The sequence below is a fragment of the Cariama cristata genome, unplaced genomic scaffold (genome assembly GCF_000690535.1).
Source record: "Cariama cristata isolate BGI_N322 unplaced genomic scaffold, ASM69053v1 scaffold37876, whole genome shotgun sequence".
Taxonomy (NCBI): Eukaryota; Metazoa; Chordata; class Aves; order Cariamiformes; family Cariamidae; genus Cariama; species Cariama cristata.
This window is the reverse complement of record NW_009624537.1, coordinates 2477-30182: the sequence shown is the minus strand read 5'-3', so window position 1 is coordinate 30182 and position 27706 is coordinate 2477. Positions and strand designations below refer to the sequence as shown.

At 40.4% G+C, this 27706-nt stretch overlaps 2 protein-coding genes across 3 annotated transcripts; one reads left to right on the top strand and one right to left on the bottom strand.

Moving 5' to 3' along the window:
- The first annotated feature begins 43 nt into the window (after positions 1 to 43).
- Positions 44 to 4232, top strand: RAB19 (RAB19, member RAS oncogene family). Its single transcript, XM_009703206.1, has 3 exons — positions 44 to 246; positions 1118 to 1301; positions 3625 to 4232. The coding sequence occupies exons 1-3, from the start codon at positions 52 to 54 to the stop codon at positions 3888 to 3890; spliced, it is 645 nt and encodes a 214-aa protein (XP_009701508.1). The 5' UTR covers positions 44 to 51; the 3' UTR covers positions 3891 to 4232.
- A 5667-nt stretch (positions 4233 to 9899) lies between these two features.
- MKRN1 (makorin ring finger protein 1) lies at positions 9900 to 24719 on the bottom strand. 2 transcript variants are annotated; one of them, XM_009703204.1, is made up of 7 exons: positions 24586 to 24719; positions 19702 to 19922; positions 14000 to 14226; positions 13308 to 13522; positions 12496 to 12606; positions 11906 to 12044; positions 9900 to 11489 (listed from the first exon to the last, which is right to left on the bottom strand). In XM_009703204.1, exons 1-7 carry the CDS (start codon positions 24705 to 24707, stop codon positions 11277 to 11279), a joined length of 1248 nt encoding a protein of 415 aa, XP_009701506.1. In that variant the 5' UTR covers positions 24708 to 24719; the 3' UTR covers positions 9900 to 11276. The 2 variants fall into 2 exon arrangements, with proteins under 2 accessions (XP_009701506.1, XP_009701507.1); XM_009703205.1 differs by having other exon boundaries at positions 11930 to 12044.
- Between the last annotated feature and the right edge of the window lie 2987 nt (positions 24720 to 27706).

Sequence of the window (27706 nt, the reverse complement as noted above, 5' to 3'; positions counted from 1 at the left end):
GCTCCTCCTCACCGCAACGCTCCCCTGCCGCAGGCCCGCCCGGGAGCCGCGATGCCTTTCTCCAGCTCTGGCGCGGACGATGCCTTCGACTACCTCTTCAAGATCATCCTGATCGGGGACTCCAACGTGGGGAAGACCTGCGTGGTGCACCGCTTCAAGACGGGGCAGTACAACGAGAAGCAGCAGAACACCATCGGCGTCGACTTCACTGTGCGCTCGATGGAGATTGACGGCAAGAAAGTGAAGGTCGGTAACGGGAGCGAGCCCGGTGGGACAGCACCTGCTCACCGTTACCGCATCGCCATCCCCATGCGGGTGATGGGGGAGCGGTGGGATGCACAGTGCCTCCCGCTCGGTCTTGCTGAAGGCAGCAGGCTAGAGCTGGCTGCCTCTCGGACCAGGGGTGTTTCCGAGGGGAGCTTTCCCTCAGGAGGATGCCCCGGGGCAGGCAGTCACCCTCATTTGGGTACGTACTCGCTCTCGTGGCTTCTCTGGATCTACCTGTGGAGAGGGCTCACACTTTGCCTGCAGGGAGTTCTTTGAAAGCTGGATCTAGTTTGGAGGAGGTGCCTCTTCCCTCCTTCAGAGATGCGGGGGCTTTAGCTGGGACAGCGAGGAGGGAAAACCCTCTAGCTTGCAAAGGCCCCTCTTTGATGCATGCTGGATTTGAAGGAAGATGAAGACTTGTAAGACAAACACCAAAAAAAAATTGTTAGCTACAGCTTACCCCTGTGTGCAGATGAAAGTTCAGATGCCTGCCCTTTATATAGCTTTGCTCTGCCCAGCCCTACATCAGGGTTTCTTAGCTCTTCTTCCTTTCCTATTAAAAGGCTGTAATGCTCTGTATCTTTTAGTACAGTTGTTGCAACTGGGTTTTTTGGCTTCTTTGCAAAGCTGAGTTTACCCTTGCAGCTTTCTCTTTGGTCTGTGTAGATTGTATTTGCAGGCATGTAAGTGCCCCTTCAGATCTAAAGAGGGCAAAGCCACAGTGGTGTAGTAGAGTGGGACAGGTCTAGCTGCCTTCTAGACAAGAGGTTTCAAAAGTGTAGATGCTGCTGGCAAACACCTAGGAAGTGGCATTTGCTGGTCTTTACAACTTTTCTCCTTTCTCTTACAGATTCAAGTGTGGGACACAGCTGGTCAAGAACGCTTCCGGACAATAACCCAGTCTTATTACAGGAGTGCCCACGGGGCCATCCTTGCCTATGATCTTACTAGGAGGTCTACATTTGAATCCATTCCTCACTGGATTCATGAAATTGAAAAGTATGGTGCTGCAAACTTGGTCATGATGTTAATTGGTAGGAATCTAATTTTAAATATTATGTTATGTAGCTTTTTTACTATGTATATAAAATCCTCCTCACTTTCTCCCCACTACTTGAAGCATCTATAAACTATATGTTAAAGAGGAATGCAGTTTTAATTAAGAGAGATCAGAAAGTGTATCAGTTTGGCCTAAGCTTAAAAAAATGAGGAAAGTCACAGCCTGGTCCTGACAGAACCAAGCTCATTGCAGACAGTGAAACCTTTTCACTTGTTCCTTTCCTGCTGGTATAATGCAACAAGCTTGCTGCTAGTCTAGCAAGCAGGAACAACCTTACTGAGGTTAGAACTGCAGTAAGTCTGACTCTATACTCCTGATGCACAGGAATTTAGCGGCTCAGTAATTCAAGATGAAGGGGAATGCACAGCGCAACACAACTCCTCCTTCTCATCTTTCCTCTCTGTTCTTTTGATACGCGTGCGCATTGCTGTGTAATGGGACTCTGATCAGGTAAGACAGTAAATGGGGATATGGCTCTTGCAGAGCATGAAGTAGTCTGCTTGCATTCTTCCTCCTCATTTATTCCACTAACATTCAGGAAACTCTACCCCTTGAGGAAAGGAATAGGCAGAAACTGCTGAGAATGGAGCTGGTAGGAAGCAGTGTGGTTATTTCCCTTTCTGTTTCAGGTTATTATTGCTCTTCCCTCCCCCAAGGAAGAAGCTGCAAATGAAAGAACTGCTGTCGTAAAATGACAGAACCTTTATTTACATTCCAGTGCTGCTGCCTGTTCCACTGCGGCGCTGTGCCAAGACCAACACACGTAGCTGCAGCAGCCCAAACTGGCTCTTGAGGATAGCCAGCGTTGAGCCCCACAGCGCAGCAGGCATGGGACCTAAGCTTCTGCTTGTGTTCCCTGCAAACTATTTACTTCTGCTGGGGTGGCTTTTCCTGTTCCGCCTCTGAGGAAGGAACAAATTCTGACCTGCGTGTAACTGCAGTGCTTGGAATGAGTAGGGGGGGAGCAGAGGGGATAAAAAAAAAAAATCACTAAACTTTGGTAGTTTTTCTAACTTTTCTCATGAATCTAAACAACAAGACCTATCTGTGTGTGGTGGGGGCTGGTGGTGGTGGTTGTTGGGGTTTTTTGCAGTAAGAAAGAAGTTCTGAAATAGGTGAAAATAAAGCTTTTGTCAAAGATCCAGCTTGGTGCTTTCTTCCAAGGCTGGTGCTGTTTCCTTTACTTACTTTGGCAGGAAGTCTTTGTACATTTAATTACACGTAGTCATGTTATACACCTTTCTAGCATGAGGTTAAGAAGTCTAATTTCAGTGGAACTGAAGGAGAGGGGTTGTGTTTTCTTTTGTAGAGTGGGGGACTTTTAATGTTTTTTCTTTTAGAAAAACTGAAAGGGACTTAATGGGAGGGCAGTTGGCTTATATATGCTTCAAATTCAAGATCTGAATTTGATGAAGGGTTGTCTTGAAACTATGAATGTAGACTTCAACCAGGTACTGCATGTACCAGAACTGATGATAATTCCACATATCCTGCAAATACTTAAATATACAAAGGTATATTATCTGAGGTGTTTCATGACATCTGAGAGATTTTTGACTAAACTGCTTCAAGTAAAAGTTTAATCTATATGTTCAGAAATTTCCTATGTATAAATTTTAAGCTGGTGTGAATTCTTGGTTTTTTTGACATCATCTTAAAATGACTGACTTATATAAATAGGTCATGTTAAAATCTGATTAACAGTTGAGTAGGTTCTTCCTGGCTTTTACTGGTGTGGGTTTTTTTTGTGGTTGGTTTGGTTTTTTTGGAGGAGATCTTCAGACTAACAACATTCCAGATCTTCAGAGCTGAACATCCACTTTGATATGTGTAAAGGTAGCTTGACAATAGTATAACACACATGGCTTCCACTGAAGGTTGAGTGAGGAATAAACCTTTATGCAACATTGCTTTGGCTTACTCTGTGCAATCACTATAGCTACAAGATTTCTGTTCTTTTTTAAAAAAAATACTTAACTTAAATGCTACTTAATGTAGAGACCAACAGTCGCTTCCAGATAATCCTCTGGCACTACTACATACAGCAAGTAATTTGATGAACATAGGTTTTTAGCTTTTGTTTGAATTTTAACTAATTTGATATCATCATATGATTAGCTGCAGTTTTGATCCACATTCTATGTTTGTGGCTCTGATGTGCTCACATCTTGTTTTTTCCAGTAACTCTTATTCCTAATATAAATCTGTTGTTTAACAAAACTGAATTAAAGCATTGCATTTAAAGATGATTTTTTGAGAGACTAAAATATTGAATTATCTATTTCCCTCCTTTTAAGGGAACAAATCAGATTCACTGGATAAGCGCCAAGTCCTGTTTGAAGATGCCTGCACGCTGGCAGAGAAGCATGGGCTCTTAGCTGTATTGGAGACATCAGCAAAAGAAGCTCAAAACATAGAAGAGGTGTTCACGTTAATGGCTAAGGAGCTAATAGCCCGAAATACCTTACAGCTTCATGGAGAGAACCCTCCGAACAGCATATATCTTGATTCCAGGCCAGTGATTGCCAGTCCAAGCGTGGAGAAGACCCAGTGCCTCTGTTGAAGAGAAATTTCAGGAGGAACCTGGAAGTCATCATTCTTCTGAGGCTGTTCGATTTCATTTTATTCAATTGATGAAAGTGTGCTATGTGGCCTCAAGCCATCTCTCTTCATCTTTCTACCTTGCAGTTTGGCTTGTAAGTATCTTCAGAGATTGTTGTTGCTGTTGGTAGCACAGGTTGTGTTGAACACAGCAGCTGATACTTTAACACGAACTTCTGAGCTGAGAGGACTTGGGAAGCTGCCAGCCCTTGCCTTAACCAAAGAGAACTGTAAAAATTATTGCCTTTAATTATATCCTTAAATGATTTTCTGGCTGTGTCAGAAAATAAATTTGCACCAGAGCTCTGTATTGATTTGACCCTTCTAAGCTATGTTGTTTGTTTTAGTGTAAGCACTTTACTCTTTGCCAGTAGCTTTAAAAAGCCTGACACATGCTTGGACAGCACTAACCCACTGCTGCTTAAACTTTCATTTAGGGGCAGCCCTGATGTAGTCACCCATCCCAAGAAACTTAGTAACGTTTCTGACAGAGTAAGTGATTTCACATCTGTACCGACTTCCTCACAAGACAAACCTGGAGACATCCTTGGGGTTTTGTAGCAGGCAGGACATGATACACTAGGGTTCCAACCTTCTTCCTGGGGTGAGAAAAGTTGTCTTTCACTTTGCTCTCTAATTATAAGAATTGTTTCCAGCAGTGATCTCTGTCTTGCTACGCAGACTTGCTAGGAGCAGTGAAGCTTCCAAGGCACCAGTAATGGCCTAAATCAATGCTGTGGTGAAAGGACTTTTTTATTCCCTGCCCCCCTTGTTTTGCTTTTGATGTACTGTTTTTAATCAAAAGCCTTCTGTAGCTTGTGTGATGGGCCAATGGCAGCTTGAGAGTATGCCTGTAGATTTTCAAGGGAGTCAGAAGAAGGGATTCAAGCTCCTGTAAAACTTGAAGGGGTAAGAATGTTTAATTATGTAGCCTTGACTTAGAGCAGCAAGGGAATGGTATGGGGTATACCAGAAAGCTACTGGTATATATGCTACTGCTACGGAGACTCAAGATCTCCGTAGCAACAGAAAGTTTTGTATTGCTCCTCCCAAATGCAGTCTCTGCCCTTCTATCTACTGGAACTGAATGAATGGTTTGGGTTTTTGGGTTTTGTTTTTTCTTTTTTATTCCAGTAGATGGAAACAGGGAAGGAGAGAGAGTAAAGAAATATTATACAGAGGAAGGTTTTTTGACTGCAGTCCACATGTACCAAAGTGCATCACTTAGCTTAGCAGTAATGATAAAATACAGTCTGAGTTACATGCAAAGAAGCCCTGGGAAGGCTGGTACGCTGCTAACTTACCAGATGGCAGTCTGCCCATGTTTCACAAGTTCTTGAAACATAGGGATAAAAACACAGCAAATATTTCTGGAAAAACTTGTCTGAGAAGCACAAAAAATAAAGCAGAATGAATCACTGATTTATAGTCCTGTAAATATTTCTGATATTATTAATGCTTCCTCTGGCCAGGTTCTTTGCTATCACATGCAAAGAGCAGGGGTTAATTCAGCTACGTGTAAACTGAGGGAGAAACCTTCAATGCTAGCCTCTAAGCCTTTTGCTATAGCCTGCTGTGGAAAAAGCTTCATCATCTTCACGCATCCTTTTTCTGATATTTACTTTTTAAATCTTAATTTCATCTTGATTTGGTACTAGCCTAGTAGTTGCATTTCAACTTGCATGTTTAAGCAACAGTAAACATAACCTTTCAAAGCAGCTGAACAAATAGCAATCCAGTTTCTGAACTAGTTTCTATACCTCTTGTCACTAGAAAAACAGGCAAATACACATTTAATTCTTGTGTGTTTAAAATCCAGACTACTCCTGGTAGTAGTTTGTAATGTAGCAGTTTTTACTTTTTTTTTTAAAGTATCCATACTTAAAACTGCTAGCAAACTTTGTTCTGTTTCAGACATACCACAGATAGTATTTGCAGCAAATACTAATCTTCCAGGAGACCTTAACAGAAAAGTTTTGTGTTTGTCTTCAGTTACTCTTTCATTAGCCAAGAATTAGAGGAATGATCTTACCAGCAGAGTATTAACATTGGTATGGTTCACTGGGTTTACTGCCTTTAATTAGAGATTACTCTGTGAAGTTATTTTGCTCACTCTCAGCATGGAGACTTCTGCAGGCTGATGCTCCCTTAACTGCCCAGCACTGCCAGGTTACAGAGCTCCTGCCATTCTCTTCCTGCACACATGGAGCTACTTGCAAAGTCAGTCCTTCCTCAACAGAAAGGTGCGCAACATGAGGTAAGGGAGAACAGGCTTGTGACTGTGCTTTGAGCTGCCCTGTTCCCTTTAACAGGGGTAACAGGCCCCTTACTACTCTTTCAGGGAACTAGTCTTAAATACTTACCCATTGTGCAACTAAAACAGGAGTGTGACCTCTTTTGGTTGGTTCTGTTTGACATCTTCCACAAGCCCTCTGGGCAGTTATACTGAAGGGTTTCCATAGGGTCATTTTTTAAGCTGTCCTCATATGAATGAAAAGCAAGCTGCAGCAGTTGCTAAGAAGAAAGTTCTTCAGAGCGTATGTTAGTAAACAGTATTATCAATGAAGTAATAAATGAAGAAAACAAACTTTAAAAAAATCCCTTTATTATAGTATGTTATGCTAGGCAGTAAGATAGCAATCACTAGATTACAAAACAAGCACAGTGTTAACTTCTACAGTTGTGCCTTTCCCCATCACAGAGCAGAGGGAAGCATGAACCTATGACAATGCAAGTGGAACTGCTATGGAACCTTGTATTAATGTTTTTCTTCCTCCAGCATCATATGTAAATTCAATTCTTGACAGTATCATTAATGCACTTGTACAAAGTGCAGCTGATTGTTACACTGTTTACAATGCTATTCTAAAAACCGAAACTGTGGGACAGTAGCAAGAGCTGCACATCCAGCTTGAAGATGAGCTTATTTGTTAATTTTTTTGTCTACTTGGAAGTAGTATTTGAATCTTAGCTGTGGCACATCACTTGCATTGGTATCACAGCCATGCCAGATGAGGCTGAAGCAGCACCTATGCACATGGCAGGGTAACAAAAAAACTGGAAGTATTTTAAAATGGAGCAAGCTCCAACACATCCCAGAAGCTGACTGGCTTAAAAGCAAACATAACAACAACCCAGTTCTGTGGAAGGTACATGGCACTGCCTATGTGGTCAAGCTTTTCTTCATACATAGGCAACAGGCTCTTAGTAACAAAAGCTGAGGCTTTTATCTAATCATTCCAGTTAATGTTTAAGTGTAGTTAGAAAGGAGACAGAGAAAGCAATTTTTAGGCCCTGAACAGAGAGCTCTATCCTGGAGCCTTCTTTCAGGAAGGAGATTCATGCCTGTGCTTTTGGAGAGGGAACCACAGAACTGGTTAAGAGGTGCCACTTCCCAGCTGTGGGCTGCCAACAGGCAGATTTCTCTGTATCTTGGCTCCCAGAACACCACATTTGGCTGCAGGCAGGTGAGCTTTAATGCCTTTGTGCGGTGCACTGACTCCTGAAGCCATTCTCAAGCACCTCTCTCAAGAAACAGGCAATCCTGGGATATCAGAGTCCTGTGACAGTTGTTTTAGACAAGCCAAGAGCCCCTTTTACCTAAGAGTACTTCAACTTTTAATAGGAACTTGCAGTTTGAGAAAGGTAGGACTTTAAAAGACTTTTTAAAGCACTTTTTCTAATGCTGTTATTCTAAAATCAACCTTAACTCAGCTGCCTGCACAGGCTCTGTCTAGGCAATCACATCAAGCTGTTGCCAAACAGGTGCTGACTCTGGCTTGACTGCAAGTGACAAACAGCACACCCACAGATAACAGCAGCAAGTAGGGGCAGAAGTTTTGTGTATTTGCAATCCCACATTTCCTTACTACAGCTGTGTCCATGAACATCACTGCTTATTAGTTTTCACTGCCAAGTCTGTCTAGTTTTGCTTACTGGAAGCAAGGCTCACCACAACTACAGTTTAATAATGCCCCTCTCATGCCAGCATTAGAGTAAAACTGACTTTGTAGTGCAGTCCTGTACCTCAATCCTAAGGGACTACAGGTGGATTCCCTCTTGTTTTAAGCTGCTGCAGCATTAATAATTCCATCTATACAAGTTTCGTTTCAACCATGAGACACCCCATACCTCACAGTGTCCTCCGAACAGAAGTCTGTTTTGTACCCGCTGTAGTTACTTTGTATATCATTAACAGAACCAGGCATCCCCTCAGCAAGATTACAATACAGCTCAGGCTACAATCAAGGAAGAGCTGTGCTAAGATTTGAACTAAAGTAGCAGACGTTGTAAGAAGTGCTCCTTGCTTGTATGACTGCATTCAGACCAATCAGAACGGGCAGCAGACACTTATTTTGCACTTCCACAAGATGGAAAGTTTTATATCAAACCATACATATATATTCTTCATAGGGGGAGAAGTCAAGGCACTTCAACTGAGAGCATGTGTCTTTTCTAAAGATTTTTCTTTTGAAATCAAGATTTTGCTGGTGGAAGTTTATGCAGTCTTTATGCCTTTTTTGATCTTGACACTACTCTGTGGCCCCTCCAGTTTCTGTACCTTGGGTATTTTGCTTAAAGAAACTGTAGCACAGCCTAAGTTGTCAGCCTCCACATTTTTTATATTAAAAGTTTGCCTTAATTCTACTGAATTTATTCCTGTTCTTACAGAGGAAAAATATAGCAGCCTACCACCATACTTTACTCATTTCAAAGGCCCTACTCTTTTCAGTCATTCCAGTTTGGGGTGGGGGTAAGGTGGAAATCATAGTGCAACAGCAAGCTTAGAAACAGGCCGACCAGCAGCAAGTTTAAAACTGGAAGTGACACACAGCAGTACTCCTTGATCATAAATACATGCTGTTCTTTAACTTACAGAACAAAAACCACAGCACACTTCAAAGCAAGACATCAACAGAAACTACTTGTCACCATGCACTTGACTACATCAGTCACCTTGCAGCTAGACAGAACAGCCTCCACCAAAGCACATCACTTATTTGGTATTCTCAGCTTCCCCTGTAACGAGCACAGAAGTAAGGTTTAGAAGCAGCAGCATCCACCATTGTGCCACACGTAGATCTGCACAAAAAGTAAAGCATGCCATTTCTGACCTCTTACAAAGGAAAGCTGAGGCATGTGCTCTGGCTGGTAAGGTTACTACCTTTTTCCATCTTACCAGAATGCATCTTTGTTAAACTTATGTTCGAATGCAGCTTTCCAAGAGGATGTTAACAACTTATGTTCACTATGTAGGAGAGGAAAAGCTAGTTCTACTTCAAAGCCTTTCGTTTTTTCCTTTTCCTCTCTATATCAGTTTTAAACATCATTTGTGGAAATTATGTTCAAATCCTTTTCTCCTTCTGCTACTTGCCTCTGGAAAAAACAACCAAGCAAACCAAACATGGGTTTAGACTGTTGAGTGAAACTTAGCCATCTCTCAGCATTTGAATGTTTCTAGTAGTTTACTTCCAACTTTATGTATTTCTGCAGAAGACTGATTCTTTCTGAACACAAACAGGCTTAGAGAAGCACGTGGATTCTCAGGGAGTGGCCTGTAACAATGCTTGGACTTGCTGTCCAAACAGCATTACCACAGGAAACTATCGATAGATTATGTACTGCAATTCACTTTGTTCAGGCCAAATAAAATTAACACCATAGTGCAGAACTTACTTCTGAGTAAGCAAGCCACGTCTATTCCCACTAATATCCCCATATATTCCTTCAACACTTCAACTGTCGCAGCTGTCTGTTCAGAATGTGTTCCTTGCGTTACAGGCTTTTTGCCAGAAAGGTTATAACCAAGTTAAAATTCCGTATTAGTGTGACACAATTCTGCAGGAGTTAAGAATAAGTGACATAAATGCCTCTATGTTTACAGAAACACACAAAAATAATCAATCAAGCTGAAACACAGAAGCTTCAAACTTAAAAGAAAAGACAGACATCTTGTTTAATTTTTTTGACTTTTTTTTATTTGGGAAAAGTGCTTCTTACAAAAGGCAGCTGCAAAACAATACGTTATAGACCTCAGAACAATTTCTCATTCCATTTAAAAGTGAAAGGAGAGGCAGTCTAGGGGACAAGAGCAGCAGGAGAACAGATCACGGGGCATCCACGAGTCAATAAAAAAACAGCAATAATGTAATGCAAGGTTAAAATTCCTGTGCTGGGGCTTTGGTGGCAAAGTAATTTCTCAATGCAAATTACAGCCAGAAACTGCATGACTGCCTTTGTAAGCAGTAACTCACATAAACTGAACAGCTTTACCAGGCAACCTGCCCAACTCAGATGCTGAGGCACGTGTACCTCAAACCAGCTGAGAGGCACAGCGATTTCCTAGCAAAGCTCACGGCTTAAGTGGTTACACCAAGTTCTAAAACTGACCGCGCAATAAAGCTAATGGGGCCTCTCTGGTGTTCCTCTGACCCCACCTTGGCTAACTGGGTTTCTGCTCCTGGACAACCCTAATCATACACATGAAAGAGAGCTGGTGTATTAGGGAGTGCCATCTACTAAGTTAAGCGATAGTTAAGATCACTGCCACAGATTAGGCTGAGACCACTAAACCAGTTTCATGTCCAATTGGAGGCTAGACTTCATGCACCAAGAGGGGATGAAAGATGGTTTTGTTATTTTTAACTTACACAGAGTCTCCCCATCCTTGAGGTCCAACTCTACATTTATCTGTATATACACATAGAGAGTTCTCCTTTCACAAAGACATTTTCCTTTCATGCTAAACACAGTAAAAACCCAGAACGTTCACACCTGGTTCTGGTTACACAGTAGTAATAGTAATGTGCAAGTAAACAAGAGACCAAAATCACAAATGAAGATGTGTACATGAGGGGGCTGGAACGGAGCTGATGCCAGAAAGAGTATTTGTATCCGGCCTGAAGTCAGAAATATTGGTACAAAGACACAAAAAAGGCTATCAGCCAATTTACATCCCCACTGCATGGCCACTGCTCATTTTTGTATCTGGGCTCTTCAAAATGAGTGTGGAAGTCCTGTAAACACTTTAACCCTGGAACTGGGTGAACTCTGTTGGGTACACAGATGAAGCAACAAAACCTAAGCTAACTGTTTGACAGTTAAATTCATTTTTACAAAAACTAACATTTTAAAGATTTATTTCTTGTTATTTTTTTTTTTAAACAGAGGAAAAACAACACTCCTGGGGTGGGAGGGGATGGGAGGAGACAGACCCTGGGTAAAAGTTATTACAACAGCACCTGGAATTGATCGGCCTGCCTAGGAGAAACACAGGCACTGCCACAACACCACAGGTAATAGCTACTGCCTGAAGCCAAGACAACAGTCCACACTCCACTGACAGGTGCTATAGATCCAAGTCATAATAATCTTCCAGCTCATCATGAAACAAGTCCCACTCATCCTCAGAATCCGTTAGCTCATCGTCACCTCCTGCTGCCAACAGCATAAGCAACATCTCACCAAGCTCAAAGGTCACCACCTCATCCTCGTCAGTCTCAAACGGATCACCGTTCTCTCGCTCCTCGATGAACTCCCAGAACCGATTCCTCCGCTGGGCCTGCAAGTGGAACACAAGCATTTCCCCAGGTGACCAAGCGGTACAAGGCAGGAGTCTCCCCAGAGGCTGACAAGGTTCAGCCCCCAGCATACTTTCTGAATTGCAAGAAACCATGTTTCTCTTTCAGGGAGATACTGACCTCCAGTAGAATTTACCCTTACACACCCCTATTAATGCTACCCAGCATTTCTAGCTCAGTATGTTGGTGTACTAGGAAATTTTTTTCTCTTTCCATCTTGGCCTCCAGCATTCTCAAACTTTAGATCACCGCCTCCTTCAAATTCACCATTACAAAGGTCTATCAGAAGTAAAAAAAGAGTCAACATTTCCCCACCCTCTTCTCAAGGCAGCTGACTTAACACACATCCCTCTTGCTCTCACTCTCTTTAGAAAGGACAAAAACCAGCAGCACTGACCCGGTATCTACTTGATGTTCCCACTTTGGGTCTCTGTGGCTCCTCTCGGCGGCCATCAGGATATGCATGTTTGTAAAAACAGTTCCCTCCAAATGGACAGCTCCCACGGCCTTCATCAAAATACCTGCATGGCTTGTTGCTGGAAAGGAAAATACCGCAACCCTTACTCACAGCAGACCCCAACCAGACTTCAGAACTGCATTTATCTGTAGTCCAAAAGGATCTCAGGTACCATTTGGAGCTGAAGGTATTTTGTCAGTAAAACACCTACGCGCAGAAATGATGTATTGCACAATGTGTGTGGGTCAATGCATGCATAGGGACGCTGATGGCTTGCAGCACACAAGCCTGTACTACCTTATGGCTACACCACCAGTGTTTTGCGCATAGAAGGGAAAGATTGAGGTCAAAGAACACAGGAATAGCTTTGCGACTGTGGCTGCATGCATCTGTGGGCAGATAGGCAAGGACGCACTTCACACGTGGTGGTGGAAAGGAGGTGTGAGAGGGCTTTACTTCAACACCCATCTTCTCCAAGTGTGCCTTTATCTCTGCAGTCTCAACTTGACAAAAGGCTGCAGTGCTCATACCTCATTGCCTCCTTGTATTTCTGAATGAGTTTCTGCTTCTCTTCCTTCTCCTCCACCCAGTACTCACTTGGAATGACAAAGTTAGATGTGATCCGACATTCTGGGCAGGACCTGGGAAATGAACAGACTGTGCTGCAAAATTCCACATTACAGGGCGCCCTCTCTCCTATATAACAAGTCATGGCATATATCCATCTTTAAAGATGTATTGTACCCGCACACTTGCTGTATGAGCCTTTCAATCTAGATTTTCTCTTACACATGAAGATAATCTAAATTCTCTTCAAGAGCTCAATGGCAATGGCAGCTCGTCAGCTTGTCTCAGAAAAGCTTGAAAAAACACTTCACACAGACTCCTTTTTCTTTAGAATTAAATAAATTTATTTTCGTTTGATTTCTATATTTATTTGATTTGAACTTTTTTTTTAGAACAGCCTTTACGTGGAGAAATGTTTTGTCAACTGATTAATGAACTAGGGCAGTAATGGATTAAGAAGCATACATTCTGAGCTGGCTAATCTGTTTTCAGATTCCTGGCTGGGTGTCCAAGACGTAAACAGTAACCATTTGGACAACATGCTACTAAATAAATGAAAGTTATTTTCTACCATTGAGTGAGTCTTGCAAACTTAATCCGTATTAACCAAATCACAGTTTAAATGCTATCCCTAACAATTATTTCACTTCCAAGTTAGTATGCATTAAATGCAGTCTCTGTGCAGTCTGCATCTGGAAGTCTGTTGCAAGTTGTCACAAGATACTAAGTTCTTCCATAGTAACAAAGCACAATCGAAATGGGAAAAGTGCCTCACTTTATAATCTTGCTCTCAAATTGTTTAGCACTCCTCCACTTGCGGATGCACTTGAGACAGTAAGTGTGGCTGCAGTTGGAGAGGATCCCAAAGCGGCGCTCACTAGGATTAGCTTTCTCATATACCACCTCCATGCATATCCCGCACACCATGTCTTTACTACGCTGGACGGCAAATGAAAGCTCCATGTCCTTCTCGTGAGCTTCAATGCAAGACTGAAAAGGAGAGACAAAGAAAACGACTACAGAGACAACTGGTCACCTGATGAAGTCTAAGCAGGTTTTTAAGCTGAGTTTTACTCTGCTGTTTTGAACAATGAATGGAGTATGATTAAGCTGAAAAAAAAAATAAATTTGCCCAGAGAGTGGGGACCAATCAATTCAGAGTTCAAATTCCTTTCCTCACACATTGCTTTTAAACATGAAAAAGGCAATCTAAAAGACCATCCAGTTTTACTAGGCAAAGAACAAAGCTTTAGTATCTTTAAGCAGACTGCTCTCCCAGCACAGATAAGGAAACCCAGCTGCTTTTAAGTATGGTCTGACAGGAAACAGTCCACTTTACAACAGGAATTTCATTCACTGCCTGACTTGCATACACGTTCAAATGAAAGGGAATTAGTGACAAGCAATGGTGGGGAGCTAGGAAGCAATAACTTAAAGCTGTTTACCACCAGACAGTTGTTTGCTTACCTTTATGTGTTGAGATCTCTGTGCAGCATCAATTGGATGCAAGACCTGCAGTCCACACATATCACACACATCCCCATGGATATACACGCAGTTTTCTCCATAACGACATTCTCCTACTGCAGCGTAGGGGCACAGCTCCTTCTTTATCTCCACGTTTGCATGCTGCTTTTCATATTCTTCCTCAATCACCATTTCCTGCAGGGGTGCTTCAGCACAGGAATGAGCAGCTGGGAACAAAATTAAGGACAGTAAGCAATACATTCAGATTTAGAGCACTGGGAGTGAGAATACCCTGTTTTAATGCAAAGCAATCTTTGGGTAACCCTGCTCAAGTTATACAAAGAGAATAATGAAAACAACCACGGTTCACTTCAGTCCAAGTTTCACACACCCTCAACCCAAACTAACAGTTATTTTCCCACTGAATATTAAGTACGAACAATTTCTTCATCCTTCAACCCAGACAAGACTAAAGCTACCAAGGTTTCAGTGGTCAGATTCAGATCCATTTACAGGTTAAGTCCGTACTAGAAAAATCTCACTAGTCCTCAGCAGCTTAAGTACATTTTTATACTAACTCTGGTTCACCAACAATTAAATAAGGTTACAAATCTCTCACTGCTTTGAGAATCAATTTCACATCGGCTAAAATTAACAGGCTTTTTCCCCAGAAACTACTCAGCTGAAGCAATAAAGGTGTATCCAGCATAATAAAATGCTAGTACAGAAACACCGCACCAGCAGTTCCTTATGTGCAGGTTAATTAGCACATTGCTGTTCAGCTTGAACAACAGACTTTCACTTCTAGATTCCCATGCATCTCTAAGAACGATACAAAAGCTGTGTCTACACCTCTCACTAAACTAACTCGATTCTAAGCATCCGCCAAAAAGCCTGTCCTAAACAGATATCCAGTCTATCAGTCAGACATGTAATCCTAGCTTTAAAAAACTGAAATTCATGGTATTTTCACTGCGTTCTAAGCTAGCCGTCAGTCTTGCAAAATTCTAAGTAAATTCCCTTACCTAATTCTACATTAAACTGAAATCTGTAGCTTCTTTTCCTCATTTAGACAGCTGCTGCTTAACACTTCTCCCCATACCTTTTGAGTATATGCCTGCCTGTATCACTGCAAGCCGAAGAGCCTTTTGAGATCACTACACAAGCAGGATGATAAACTTAAGTTACAAGACAAAAGAAGTCAGTTTGAAACTGAAGACATAATGAACACAGGAGGACAACAAAGCATTACTATATTCAGAATAGACACCAGGAAGAACAGCAACTGGATTTCATTTACATAACCAGCAGCTGTTACAAGAGTAAAATGCTATAAGAAAGTGTAACTTTTATAAGCTGTTCAAGTACTAGACTTGAAGAAGTAAGCAAAAACTATTAAAGGCGTACTTGGGTCAGTACAAGTAAAGGACAGACTCCTCAAAAAGGATCAGAGGCTGCATACTCGCAGTCTTCGTCCCCATGGAGCAAAGAGGTACAATAGGTATGTACCAGCCTGTTAGCTTTTGGACATACAGAGAAAAAGAAAAAGCAGGGTCCTGAGAGATCACAGTTTTGGGGGATAGGCAAACATTGAAGATTAGTGTAGGAAAATATTAGCTCTCAAAATAAGTTCAAGTCTGCTTCTTGAACCATCTCTGACTTTAAAGGTTACTCGCAGTGATCTTCGATCAGTCTGTTCACTACAAACATACTTTTCAAAAGCAAGTGAGTGACAGAATAACAAGTTGACTGTCAATCTGCTCATTTTTCAGTAAGAGATTCCCAACCAGAAAAAAAAAATCTTCATTATCTCTTCTTCCCCATGAGTTCTAGTGAACTGGCACCAAGAGAAGTAACAAGCAACCATATACTAGGCTCTACCTACTCTTCTGAGTAGCTGAACATAACGCGAAAATTTGTACTTATGAACTGAAATCCTGCCCACTCCCCCAGTTTGAAATCCATGGTCTACACTTCCCAAAAGTAGTAACAAAAATCACAACTACCAGTCAGTTTCTATTTCCTCAACTGTCATTTTTGCCAGTGTTTTTTCTAGTTAATGTTGTTACAGATTTTTCACCTAGTTGATTCACATGACTTCTGACATCTTGTTTGACCCTTACTGAGGAAGAAGAGTTTAGTAGATCATAGTACAGATGGGCAGAAGCCTACTTGACAGACAAATGCAGCTGAGTTTCAAAGGAATCGAGTCCTACAATACTCCTTTTAATGGGGCTGGCAAGATGATCTTTGCTTAAGGCAATCCTGTATCTCTAAAAAATGAGGGATATATCCCTTTGAAAGAGGCAGCACATTTGAAACAGAATTCTCTTAAAAAAAATTTCAGAGTTATCTGCACTCGTCTCAAGGATATCTTTTGTCAAAATCTTATTCAGTAAGGGTTTTATTCATTTAAAAAAACCAAACCAAAACCAAACCCTAAAAAAAACCCCAACACCCACCCCACACACACTTATTACTTGAGGTTCTTCGAGAATAAAGGCTTTGAAGCCTTACCCCTCCAGAGACTCTTAGAAACCCATTTATTTACTATACTGGTCCACAGAAGAAGAGAGCAGAGCTCCACATCTTGGCACAAAAAAAGTATAGAGTCATTACTCAAAACAACCCAACAACAACAACTACTTAGGTCAACAAGCACAGTACACAGTACAGCTACTAAATCCCAGCCCAGTCCACAATACCATCCTTGCACAAAAAAATACAACCAGATCTTAGTGACTAGACATCTAGATAAGAAGATGAAGTCTATGAATGTTCCGTCTTTAATCATGGCTCTGGGTACTTCTACAGTATGAGAGGGTGGGAGACAGAAAAGCATGCAAGTGACATTAGTTTTCCAGTCCCAGTCTTCTGTGCTGTCCTAGCACTCTCCCTCCGTGAGAGTTGTTTTTCTATGAAATAAAAATTGAATTAGTATTTCTACCTCTGAATATCTCAGCTTTCACAATCTAAAGCTCTGCATGCATATCTCCTGTACCTACTGCATTGTATCTGCTGCGTTTTTGCTTCCTCTTCGAAAGCAAAATTAGACAAACTCACGAGACTCCATTGCCTCAGTAGTTCTGAATCCCACATCCCTCATCGAGTAACATTTACTCCCTACGGTTCTGTCTGCGGTTTCCAAAACCACTGCTCTCCAAGAGATGGACCCAACCCCTGTCGTCTCACTGCCCATTTCACAGTCAACAGTGTTAAATTCATATTGGTGAAAAAACGAGTTCATTACCTTCAATTCACACACCACCTGCTTTCACTCTAGGACACACTTCATAGCATCAAATAGGGAACAGCCATCCAGTTCAGAGTGTTTCTTATATTTCTGCCTTTCTACTCTCCCTCAATTATTGCAGATCATCCAGCAGCAGTAGCAGCAGAACAAATACGGAAATGTGGTGCATCTGTACATTAAACAAGTGAATACCTGAAGAACTGTCACTATTTTCTTTGCTAGGTCCTGAGGTCATCTTCAAGATATCAGGTTTAGTCCCAAATCAGAGAATCATCCGCATTAGCAGAATGTCTTGTCTCAGAGTAAAAGATGAGCATTATAGCCCAGACTATGCATAGTTCAACCGCCAATCCTGAATCTTCAGCATTTTTAAGACAATTTAAAACACACAGGCTTCTAGCTAATCTTGATAAATAGGTTCCATTTAAAAAGTTTCCAAGTACCCGTCTATTTCTTTAGGCATTTGACAAGAATAATCTGTAAGCTTTGAAGTATATACTCATGGAACACACTGCACACATCTTCCTGATCCACTAGAGCAAGGTTCTTCATTTTCATAGCTTAATAAAGGCAGTGGCTTCAGAAAAGTAAAGTTTCTAAAACACAGCTTTTAAGAAGTCACCATGGGAATTAGCATCATGTTCAGGACAGAAACAGCTGAGTGTGTTTGTACCTTAAAACACATCAAATTTCAAAGCATACAAACCAGCGAATTTGGAACAAGATTCAGAGAAGAGAATGTTATTTAACTTATTCTGTGCAGCCACAAGTTTCCATGAAAAACAAGCCTGACCCCCTAGAAAAACGAAATGCTTCAGTAAAACTAAGTTAAAGGTATAATGAAACGCTCTTATGCTTCAGGAATTTAGGAGAAAGCACCAGCTCTCCTATAAGGAGCAGAGCTGTTCAAACTAGTAATGAATTGATTCCAGCGGAGGGCCACTCAGCCATTAAAGTGGCTGAAGCCCATGAAAAGAGACTGAGGAAACTGGACATCCTCAGCTTAAGAAGCGATGTTATTGCTATCTTCAACTACTTAATGGAACGGAAAAAAAAAACCAACCACAAAAAAAAAAACACCCAAAAAAACCACAAAACCACACAGAGCCAGACTCTTCTCAGATGTGCACAGGACAAGAGACAGAAGGCAAGCTGAAGCAGGGAAAAATCCAATTACACACTAGGAAAGAGCTTTTCCTTGTGGAAGGAGTCAAACACTGCAAAGGCTGCCCAGAGGTTATGGCATTTTGAACATCTCCAAGGATAGAGATTCAACTAAACAAAGCCCCTGACAACCTGACATAGCTGACCCTGCTTTGAGTAGAAATTAACCAGTTGAAATTAGAGGTCCCTTCCAATCTAAATTATTCTATTCTGCTTAAGAGAGGGATCCTTTGCCTAAATGAACACAGAAGCTGTATCTTTTATGACAGTTAAATATACATGTTAACAAGTAAAAGACAAGTTTTCATTCCTTTGGACTATACCCAAGTCACAGACACATCAAGCAATTCCATAACCAAACTTCTCAACACCACTAGCAAAATGTTAATGTCATTCGACCACTCCCTCCCTCTTCACCCTTCCTCAAATCAGATCAGAGCAGGTTCCAGCAGCACCCTGTAACACGGAGAAGGTAGTTCTCTTCAGATCTAAGTAGTGCTGTGGAGACAAAGAAGTATAATCTGAGCACTGAATGACAACTTCAAACTCTTCTGGACATAAGGTGTCTGTTTTGGATTCAATTATTTGAGTACTCATGGTCATAAGCCTTCAGTTTTAGAGAGCCAAATAGTAGAAATTATGCTAAAGTAACAACTTTCAGCCTACATTTCACTTAAATTTTAAGTCTTTGCGCTATCTTTCTGCATGGAAAGAGATGAAAAGAATGCTACTTAAACAGTCTGGTCCCATATGATGAGCTTCTTCAATCTCATTCTCAACATGAGTTGTCACAGTATTAGAAAGTCAAGTCTCAGAAAGGTAACTAGAATAAATGATTTTCAGCCTGTGGTCTGAATTGCCGTGGGATTCATGGAAGCAAGCATTCAGCTTCAACTCATTCTACAGGAATCTGTACCTCCACTTATCTTTCCAGAGTAGTGATATTAATTGCTTCACCACTATTTTCTTCTCCCATCACACACACAAACTAAACTTCACAGAAGAAGATTCTCCAAGTTATTCAGAGCCATAACAAGAGGAAGCCAGTTTTGCAGAGACTGTCTTTACATATACCTGGTTTCAGAACATCAGGACAGCAGTAGTAACTGACATGGAACGGTCCAACTATTCATATCAGAAAATTCAAGCATAAGTTAAGGACAGATCACTTGAAGTGATTAATAAATATGAATAGCTGTACTCAAAAGCATTAAAATAAATGCACTACATAGAAATTGTTGACCCATGGCAGAAATTTACTGTTATCCCATGATCAGCTTACCACCACGTCCACAGTATGGCTGCCCAGGGACAAACTCTACAGCATTCACCCAGTCTTCAGCACCTACTCCTGCAGCTGCCAGATCTGCATTTTCATCTTCTATCTCAGCAATAATTTCTTCAACTGTTTCAGGGAGTGATGTGAAGTCTGAGGATACCGAGGGATAAATTTCTGGATTCACATCAGTCACTTCTTCCTGTTTCAATGGCTTGGTATGTTCATATCTAAAAAGAAAAAAAAAAATACATCTTATCAACTCTTCACAAAAAAACCCCACCTCTATAAAGCTGCCTAAGGCATTGGAAATAAACTGATTAAGATGTAAACACACTATTTGGAAGGAGGACCTAGAAATGTCTTGGAAGAGAAAGCCACTGACAACCTGACATGCTTCCACTTGTGCAATCTGTCAGCACTGCTGAAGGAAACAGAAGGTACTCCATGATTTTGGAGGAAATGCAGAATTCTTACTTAACTTACATAGAATGAACTTCAATTATGTCCAAAAATGGTCAGGTACCTATTATGCACATGTAGTATTACTGAATGAGATAAAATAATTTATTCAGCTTTAAAAAGAGAAGACTAAAGGCAAATACTGATGTTTTAAACTACCTCGTGGGAAGCCACAGGAAAGATGCAGCCAGAGTCTTCTCAGAGGTGCAACGACAGGATGACAGTCAGTAGACACAAGTCCAAAATGGGAAGTTATAATTAGATTCTGGGAAAAAATTCACTGTGAAAATAGTCAAATACTGGAACGGATGCCCAGAGAGGCTGCACAATCTTCATCCTTGCAGACAGTCAAAACTTGACCGGACAATGCCTTGGGCAACGTGACCTAAGCTGCCTCTGCCTTCAGCACAGCTCCAGAGATCCCAGCCAACATAAATGATTCTTCTTCTGTATCTGAGCATCTTGCCTCGTTCAGATTTTACAGTGAATTTTAGTAGTTATTTCTAATGCCTCTTTCAACTCACTGTGGAAAAAGATGCTCAGAACACTTTGATCCCTACCACTTACAAACAACTGGAAAGCACCATTTCCCTCAAAAAATCTGTCTTCCAGCAACTAGTAGACTACATGGGAAAATAAATTACAGGTGTACCTTTGAAGTGTTAGATATTTGCTGACCAATTTCAAGGACAAAGGGAGGGAATTTTTGGAGATCATACAAAACTTTTAAGCAACTGTGATACATTTACCTTGTGTCAGACTGAAAACAACAAAGTGTCACAGTTCTTACATATTAAAGAGATGCTCCCAAACAATATCAGCTTTGAAATCCTAAGGAAGTTATGAAGCACAAATTTAAGAGTCAAGCCTTCAGACCTCTACATCAGTGGCCTCCAAAGTGGTATGCATGCACCCCAATGGGGTGAGCAAGACAACCCAATGAGGTGCAGGAAGAAAATACTAGAGCTTCTTGTCATTTTTTTTCCCCTAAAGAATAAGAAATTAAGTTTTACTAATATTTAACATATAGACTGACAGCAGTGTCCTCACTTGGTCCGTATGTCAGAGGGTCCCCTGTATGCTATGTGCATACTCCTCCTGAAGGAGGAGTGGGCGTTCCACCACGCAGCAGGGTTGACAGTGGTAACCTCACTTGTTCGTTCACTTTCAGCATATTGCAACAACACGTTGCAGTTTGCTTGTGCCCAATTAAATGCATTGACAGATTATATTATCTTGTTTTACCTAAACTAACCCTGAAAAAACAAACAAGTGAATTAAAAAGATTCCTGCAAATAAACTGCAGACCGAAGACAATATTGATAATGTGAGCAAAAGCAAACAAGAAAATGTCAGAGCTAAGACTTCTCCTACTCCTATCATGAGCTCTTAATCGGCCACACTACAAGGTAAAGACAATGCCAACCTAACCAGACTTGACAAGAAATGAGAGGGGGGAGAAACAAAAACAAAACAAAACAAAAATCAGGACTACCAAGAAGACTATTTGAAACACTGATTTACATTCACTATTATTAACAATGAACCTTGCCCTTAGACTATACTGTGCCTTGAGATATTAGCTAACAGTAGTATGAAGCCATCACAATTAGCAAGACATTTAAAATCTAAACATCCAGAACATGAAGATAAACCTCTACAATTTTTTCCAGAGATGTTTCAAGTCATGCGATACTCAATCCAGTACTTTACAAAACTTCACAATAAATGTTCAGAAGCCTCTTTTGAGGCTTCTCACATAATAATGAAAGACAAAAAGCCACATACCATTGGACCACTTGTTTTTCCTGCTGTAGTAAAAATGACCAAAATAACGCATGGAAAACAACATGGTGACAAAGTAAAATACATTCCTTTGTCAGCAAATACTGTTGGAAAAGGTATAGAAAACACTGCCGAAGATTTGAAGAAACAAGTATTAAAACAAAATTCACAGTGTGGGAAGTTTGCTGTACAGCTGGATGGAAGTACAGATGTTTCTAACATGTCTCAGCTTGCAATATTCGCTAGATTCTGTTTCAATAATGCAATACATGAAGAACTACTTTTTGTGAGCCACTGAAGAAAAGATGTACCAGAAGAGATATATTCTCAACAAATTACTTCTTTAATAAAGACAAAAATACGTACTGAGGGAAATATATTCCCAACAGTAAATTACTTCTTTAATAAAAGCAATGTTTTATGGAAAATTTGTGCAAGTGTAACCACTGATGGAGTGCCCGCTTTGACTAGAATAAAAAAAGAGTTCCAGGGAAGGTCACAGAGATAGCACCGCAACAGAAATTTGTTCATATGAATAGTTCATAGGCAAGATACTGGAGCAAAGATGGAGCCAGAAATGCACAAAGTGCTACAGAGTGTCATCAATATGGTTAATTTTATAAAACCAAAATCTTTAAATAGTTGAATCTTTACAACACTTTGTTACGAGATGGAGAGCGAACATGAAAATCTTCTGTACCACACAGTGGTTTGCTGGTTATCTCACGGTAAAGCACTCAAAAGTTGTCAAAGATGAGTTATGTATTTTTTCTTTCATAAAAAGGCAAGTGTTCCAAATTTGCTGACCTTTTCCATAACGACAAGTCACTATCAGTAGTATGCTACCTAGCAGGTATTTTCAAAAAAAAAAACAAAACACGCTCAATCTGTCCCTTCAAGGTAAAAAACGTTCTAAGAACAAGTAATTGCTTTTTGAAAGAAACTTCTGGTATAGAGACCACATTTTGAAAACTGTTGTTCCAAAATATTTCCACCATTATGCAACTTTGTTCCCAAAAACAATGCATGTCAACTACAAAAACCTCTCATATCTCGTACACTTAAAAAACGTGGAAACAGAATTCTTTAGCATATTTAAAAAATAGTGCAAACAAAGAGTTTCAGTGGGTTTTGGATCCACTTGTTAAAAGTATAAAAATGCAATACCTTCCAAACAGTCTGCAAGAACAGCTGATCAAGATCAGGGAAGATGGAAATCTACTAGCCAAATTTTAATAAAAATCTTTGTGTAAGTGGTGAATAGGACTGAAAAATTATTATCATGCATTAGTAAGCACAGTCAACAACACACTTCTTCCTTTTGGATCTACATATCTTTGTGAAAGATCTTTTTCAGCTGTGACAGCCATTAAAACTAAGTACTGAAATAAACTGAACTTAGAGTAAGACTTTCCAATCACTGTATTACAAAATGTTAAACTAAGATCTTGAAAAATAATGAAGCATACACAACATTACTGTCAGTAAAAAAATATTACTACTAATATGGTTTTTAATGAGAGCAAAAATGGGTTTGGACTGTTAATAGAATATTTATAAAATACTGTTCATTTCATCTTTATTACATCCTTTTCAAAGTCTGATTTTTGTGTATGTTTCATAATGTACACAATATATTAGTACAGCAGTAGATATATATTATCTATAAATACATATATATATTGGGGGGTGCTCAAAAATTTTTCACTGATAGGGTGTGTGATAAAAAGTTTGGAGACCACTGATCTAAGTGATCAAGAAAGCAACATTGTCAGATAGAAGGCTACAGAGAGGCTTATTTTTCTTATTTTCTTACTATACATAGTAACCATACATTAAACATGAAAGTAAAGCTAACTATGAACTACCTTATGAAGTCATGATGCAAATACTTAATCATGCATTAGAGCTGCAACAAGATAGAATGTTAAAACTCCTGATAAATTTTAATAGTGAACTTAAGATGACACAAACACCCCTAAGCCTTTGTAAAGCTTTGCTACACTAGGAAAGCATCTGTTTCCTTTCTTCATGCTTCTTTTTTTTCTTTTTAATAATTTCAGGGGTACAGGTTAAGTCATATTATGTTTCCATAACGTAGGGTCATTTTTGTACAGGCAGCATTTTAGAACTTAAATGACTACACTCCAGTTACTTCTCCAAAATGGCAGTTCAAGTGTCAGAGTAGCAACTATTGCAGATACACACCCAATCCAGGCGGGGGGAAATCCTTACCTGTTCAGGCTTTCATGATCACTTACCAACTGTAAGCCAGTTCCATCAGTTCAGCTAGTCTGAATGTAGTCTCACATTTCAATTAACTCATCTAGTCATGTTATTAATAAACAAAAAACCACACACACACTAGTAGTTTTATGAAAACCAATTCTCGCCTTGCCTTTGCTTATTTATTTGCATAGCAAAGCAAACACTATTTAGCAAGAGAAGGCAGTTTGTGAAACTTATTTATTTATTTATATATGAATTTTATACATGAGTTTTATATGAAACTATTTATTTATTTTTATAAATTTCTGCAGTTGCAATGAAGGAGGAAAACACTTCAAGAGCCTTTCTGTGAGCTCTCTACTTGGGGTCTCAGAGTGAAACTACTCCCCTACAGAACAGTCAACAGCATTTCTTTACCTGCAACGATCTCCATAAGCACAGCATCCTCGCTGGTAATACCTACACACCATGGCAGACTGACTAGTGGAGAGGTCATGGGAGTAGCGACAGTTGTCTCCTTCCTTGCAAACTCCATGCATGAAATATCTGTAAGACAGAAGATTACTGTGAATCAAGGAGAACCACTGAAGCTGTGAACAAAGTATTTCATGATGAGTTGTTCTATAAATCAAGGTATGCTAAATTAAGAACACCATTAACGACTCATGGGACCACATCCCACCATAAACATACAAATAAGAACATCTGAGAAAAGACGAAGCCTTAGCTATTCCAGTGAAATTCACTGCACATTTAGAGAATTATGCTTATAAATGCCTGAAAAAAGCAAAACTGCAAAGCAAACCTTATCCTGGGGTATGACAGAGAGACGCAAGAATCTTGGACAAAGTAGATGGGGACAGATTTACTTATAGCTCCTATGTTCTGACATCAAGAAAAAAACCTTAGGGAAGTCCACCACTGAATCCAAGAATCAAAATCAGCCATGCTCTAAACAAGTTTCCCGAGGGCTTAAATCTATTTTGACTTTGTAAATAATTCAATCAGAAGTAATTTCCTCTCCAAGAATGCAAACCATGTTTGTGATGGATAATTACATCTGACAAAACATACACATCAGCTTTTGCTACAGGAGCCAAATAATCAGTAGAAGCACACTGCTTCAATACTGTGCTGCCGGTCTTGAAAGAACTGTACAGTTTCAAAGCTTTTGAGGACAGTTTACTAAATTTTAGCATGCCAAGTAACGTAAGTTTAACCGAGCATCCTCAAATTCACCTATTCAAGAAAAGTGAACAGTCATTTTCAATTTGTTTTAAATTTTAACCTAGAAGATAAAAACTTCTTTAAATTTAAAGCACTATAACTACTCAGATTCAATATGTTCACATCAAAACACAACTGAAAAGTACATCTTTCCCAATCCACATAGAAGTATCAGCCAAGAAAAAAAAAAAAGAAAAAACCCCAAAACCTATGGAAGAACTCAATTCATCAACATGTTTACCAACACTTCAGTTTAGAAAGAGGAACATTGGCCCCCAGATACCCAGTAAGTTGCAAACTCTGAACTCACTGGAAATACCGAGAGCTGATAAACAAGAAAATTTGTTAGGGTTTAGGTCTCATACAAAACACCACTTGAGGGAAGACTGAGAGGCAGATATACCCTTCTAAGCCCATCTTGCTGCTGAAAGGGGCAGTCCTGCCCTCCTCCTGTAGCATACTTCCACCGCTTTGCACTAGCATTACCACATTTGCACCAGCATTACCACACCTACACAGCCAGCAGAACCAGGTCCTCCAAACAGCTGACTGTGCAGCCAGACAGCAGTACAGCCAGCACAAGAGACAGAAAAATCATCTTTCAGCAGTCCAAAGCAAGACTAGGATGGCTCTTCACTGAACAGGACATTCAAGTCAATATTCCTAAACTTAAAAAGTGTTAAGTTGTTGAATTGCATGAACTTCTGCATACATACTTAGCCTCCTGTATTTTACAAAGTCAGATAAAACAAAGTGAACAATTCACCAAATGACATAAGCAGAGCTACATTTGTTATCCAGTACTAGGGATATATTAAAACCTGAGGTGAGTCTTAAGAGGGTTGATAACCTTCCAAGCGCAAAATCAGTGGTGTTATTCAAGGTACTAAGAACAAAGAAATCTAAAGTTGTTTTATAAAACCACCAGCTGACACTTGCTATCAGGCTGCAATTCACACTCAAAACAATCACCTGTCTGTACACTGTAGCCACATAGTAACCAGATAAGAAATGTGGCCCTACATAAAAATAAGTGAAATGAGACCATGATGAGGCTCTGCAGGATATTCTCCCCAGAGAGACGAGTACCCTAGTCAGATTTGCCAGGTGGTTACACAAACAGCTATGCCAGCACACACCAGCAACAGGTTGTTGCAAAACCAAAACCACCCCACGCTCCATAATCAACAACAAAAAAAGGTGCAAAAAAAGCCCCACCAAAAAAAACCCACCGCCCACCCGAATACAACACCACAACCCACCCACAAACAAACCTACCTCAAAGCCAAAAAACCCCAACAACCCACGAACTCGTGGAACCAGAACATAACTGGAATTTCTGGCTTGCTTTTAAGAAATGGGAGTCACACCAGCAGGGTAAAAAATAATTCAGGTCGTTTGTTCCTGTTAACAACTGTTATCGCCACCCTTTGCTTATTTCCACACAGTGTTGCTTCCCCCATGTGTTGGGGCACCCATTTCACAGCCACTTGCTGACTCAGATCAGAAATGGCTTCAGACGTAACCTGACATTCCTTTTGCTGCCCCCAGGGTTATTTTTGATCTAGATCAGATCGCTGTTCGGCCCCACTGCACAGCCACACTGCTCCTTAAGCCAACGAGGCCTTGGGACACCACTACAGATGAAATAAGTGACTTTCTCTCGAAAGCCACCAGCCTGAAGTGAGGACTTCTGTTAGAAAGTACTTGGTCAACACAACTTACCCCCAATATGTAAGCCTCAAAATTAGGTTCTCCCACTCCCTGCTAGACAGAGGAAATGGAGCTCCAAGTCCCTTTCCCTCTTTCCCAGCTTACGTTACAAAATACGCTGCAAATACACATTCTGTATAATGCTGAAACTTGTCACAATTCATTACATCAAGACGGTAGGCAATAAAGGGCAAAAAACCAAACCTGAAACGCTCACAAGCTCAATTTAATTTGCACATCACTTTCAAAGGCCTGCAATCCTACACAGTAAACTCAGCATCATTTGAACAAGGCGGTTGGGGTGGGAAGACAGAAAAATGTATTTCTCTAAGAATTAGACCAAATTGCTCCTCCCCACCAAGAGGTAATATTTTCTTACTTTAAGGTCACAAAGAATGTAACATTTTGCATATGAAATTGCAGTCTTTGGCTAAAATACCCTTTGGTCATGTCAAAAACGAAACAGACGCATTACTTTTGGTGAAATATTTCTACTGAAGCCCATCTTTACACACACAGAGTATTCAATTTAACTGTAACTTTACACAATAGCAATACCAGCCTATTGTTTCTCGTTACAGGAAAAAAGGATCCTTAA

What these genes read in the sequence shown, in the direction of transcription:
- RAB19 (XM_009703206.1), top strand. Translation starts at nt 52, where the DNA reads ATGCCTTTCTCCAGCTCTGGCGCGGACGATGCCTTCGACTACCTCTTC. An exon ending in TTGACGGCAAGAAAGTGAAG is followed by an intron (nt 247 to 1,117) that starts GTCGGTAACGGG and finishes TTTCTCTTACAG; the next exon opens with ATTCAAGTGTGGGACACAGC. An exon ending in CTTGGTCATGATGTTAATTG is followed by an intron (nt 1,302 to 3,624) that starts GTAGGAATCTAA and finishes CCTCCTTTTAAG; the next exon opens with GGAACAAATCAGATTCACTG.
- MKRN1 (XM_009703204.1), bottom strand. Translation starts at nt 24,707, where the DNA reads ATGCATGGAGTTTGCAAGGAAGGAGACAACTGTCGCTACTCCCATGAC. An exon ending in AGAGATCTCAACACATAAAG is followed by an intron (nt 13,523 to 13,999) that starts GTAAGCAAACAA and finishes TCTCCTTTTCAG; the next exon opens with TCTTGCATTGAAGCTCACGA. An exon ending in TTTGAGAGCAAGATTATAAA is followed by an intron (nt 12,607 to 13,307) that starts GTGAGGCACTTT and finishes TTCATTTCCCAG; the next exon opens with GTCCTGCCCAGAATGTCGGA.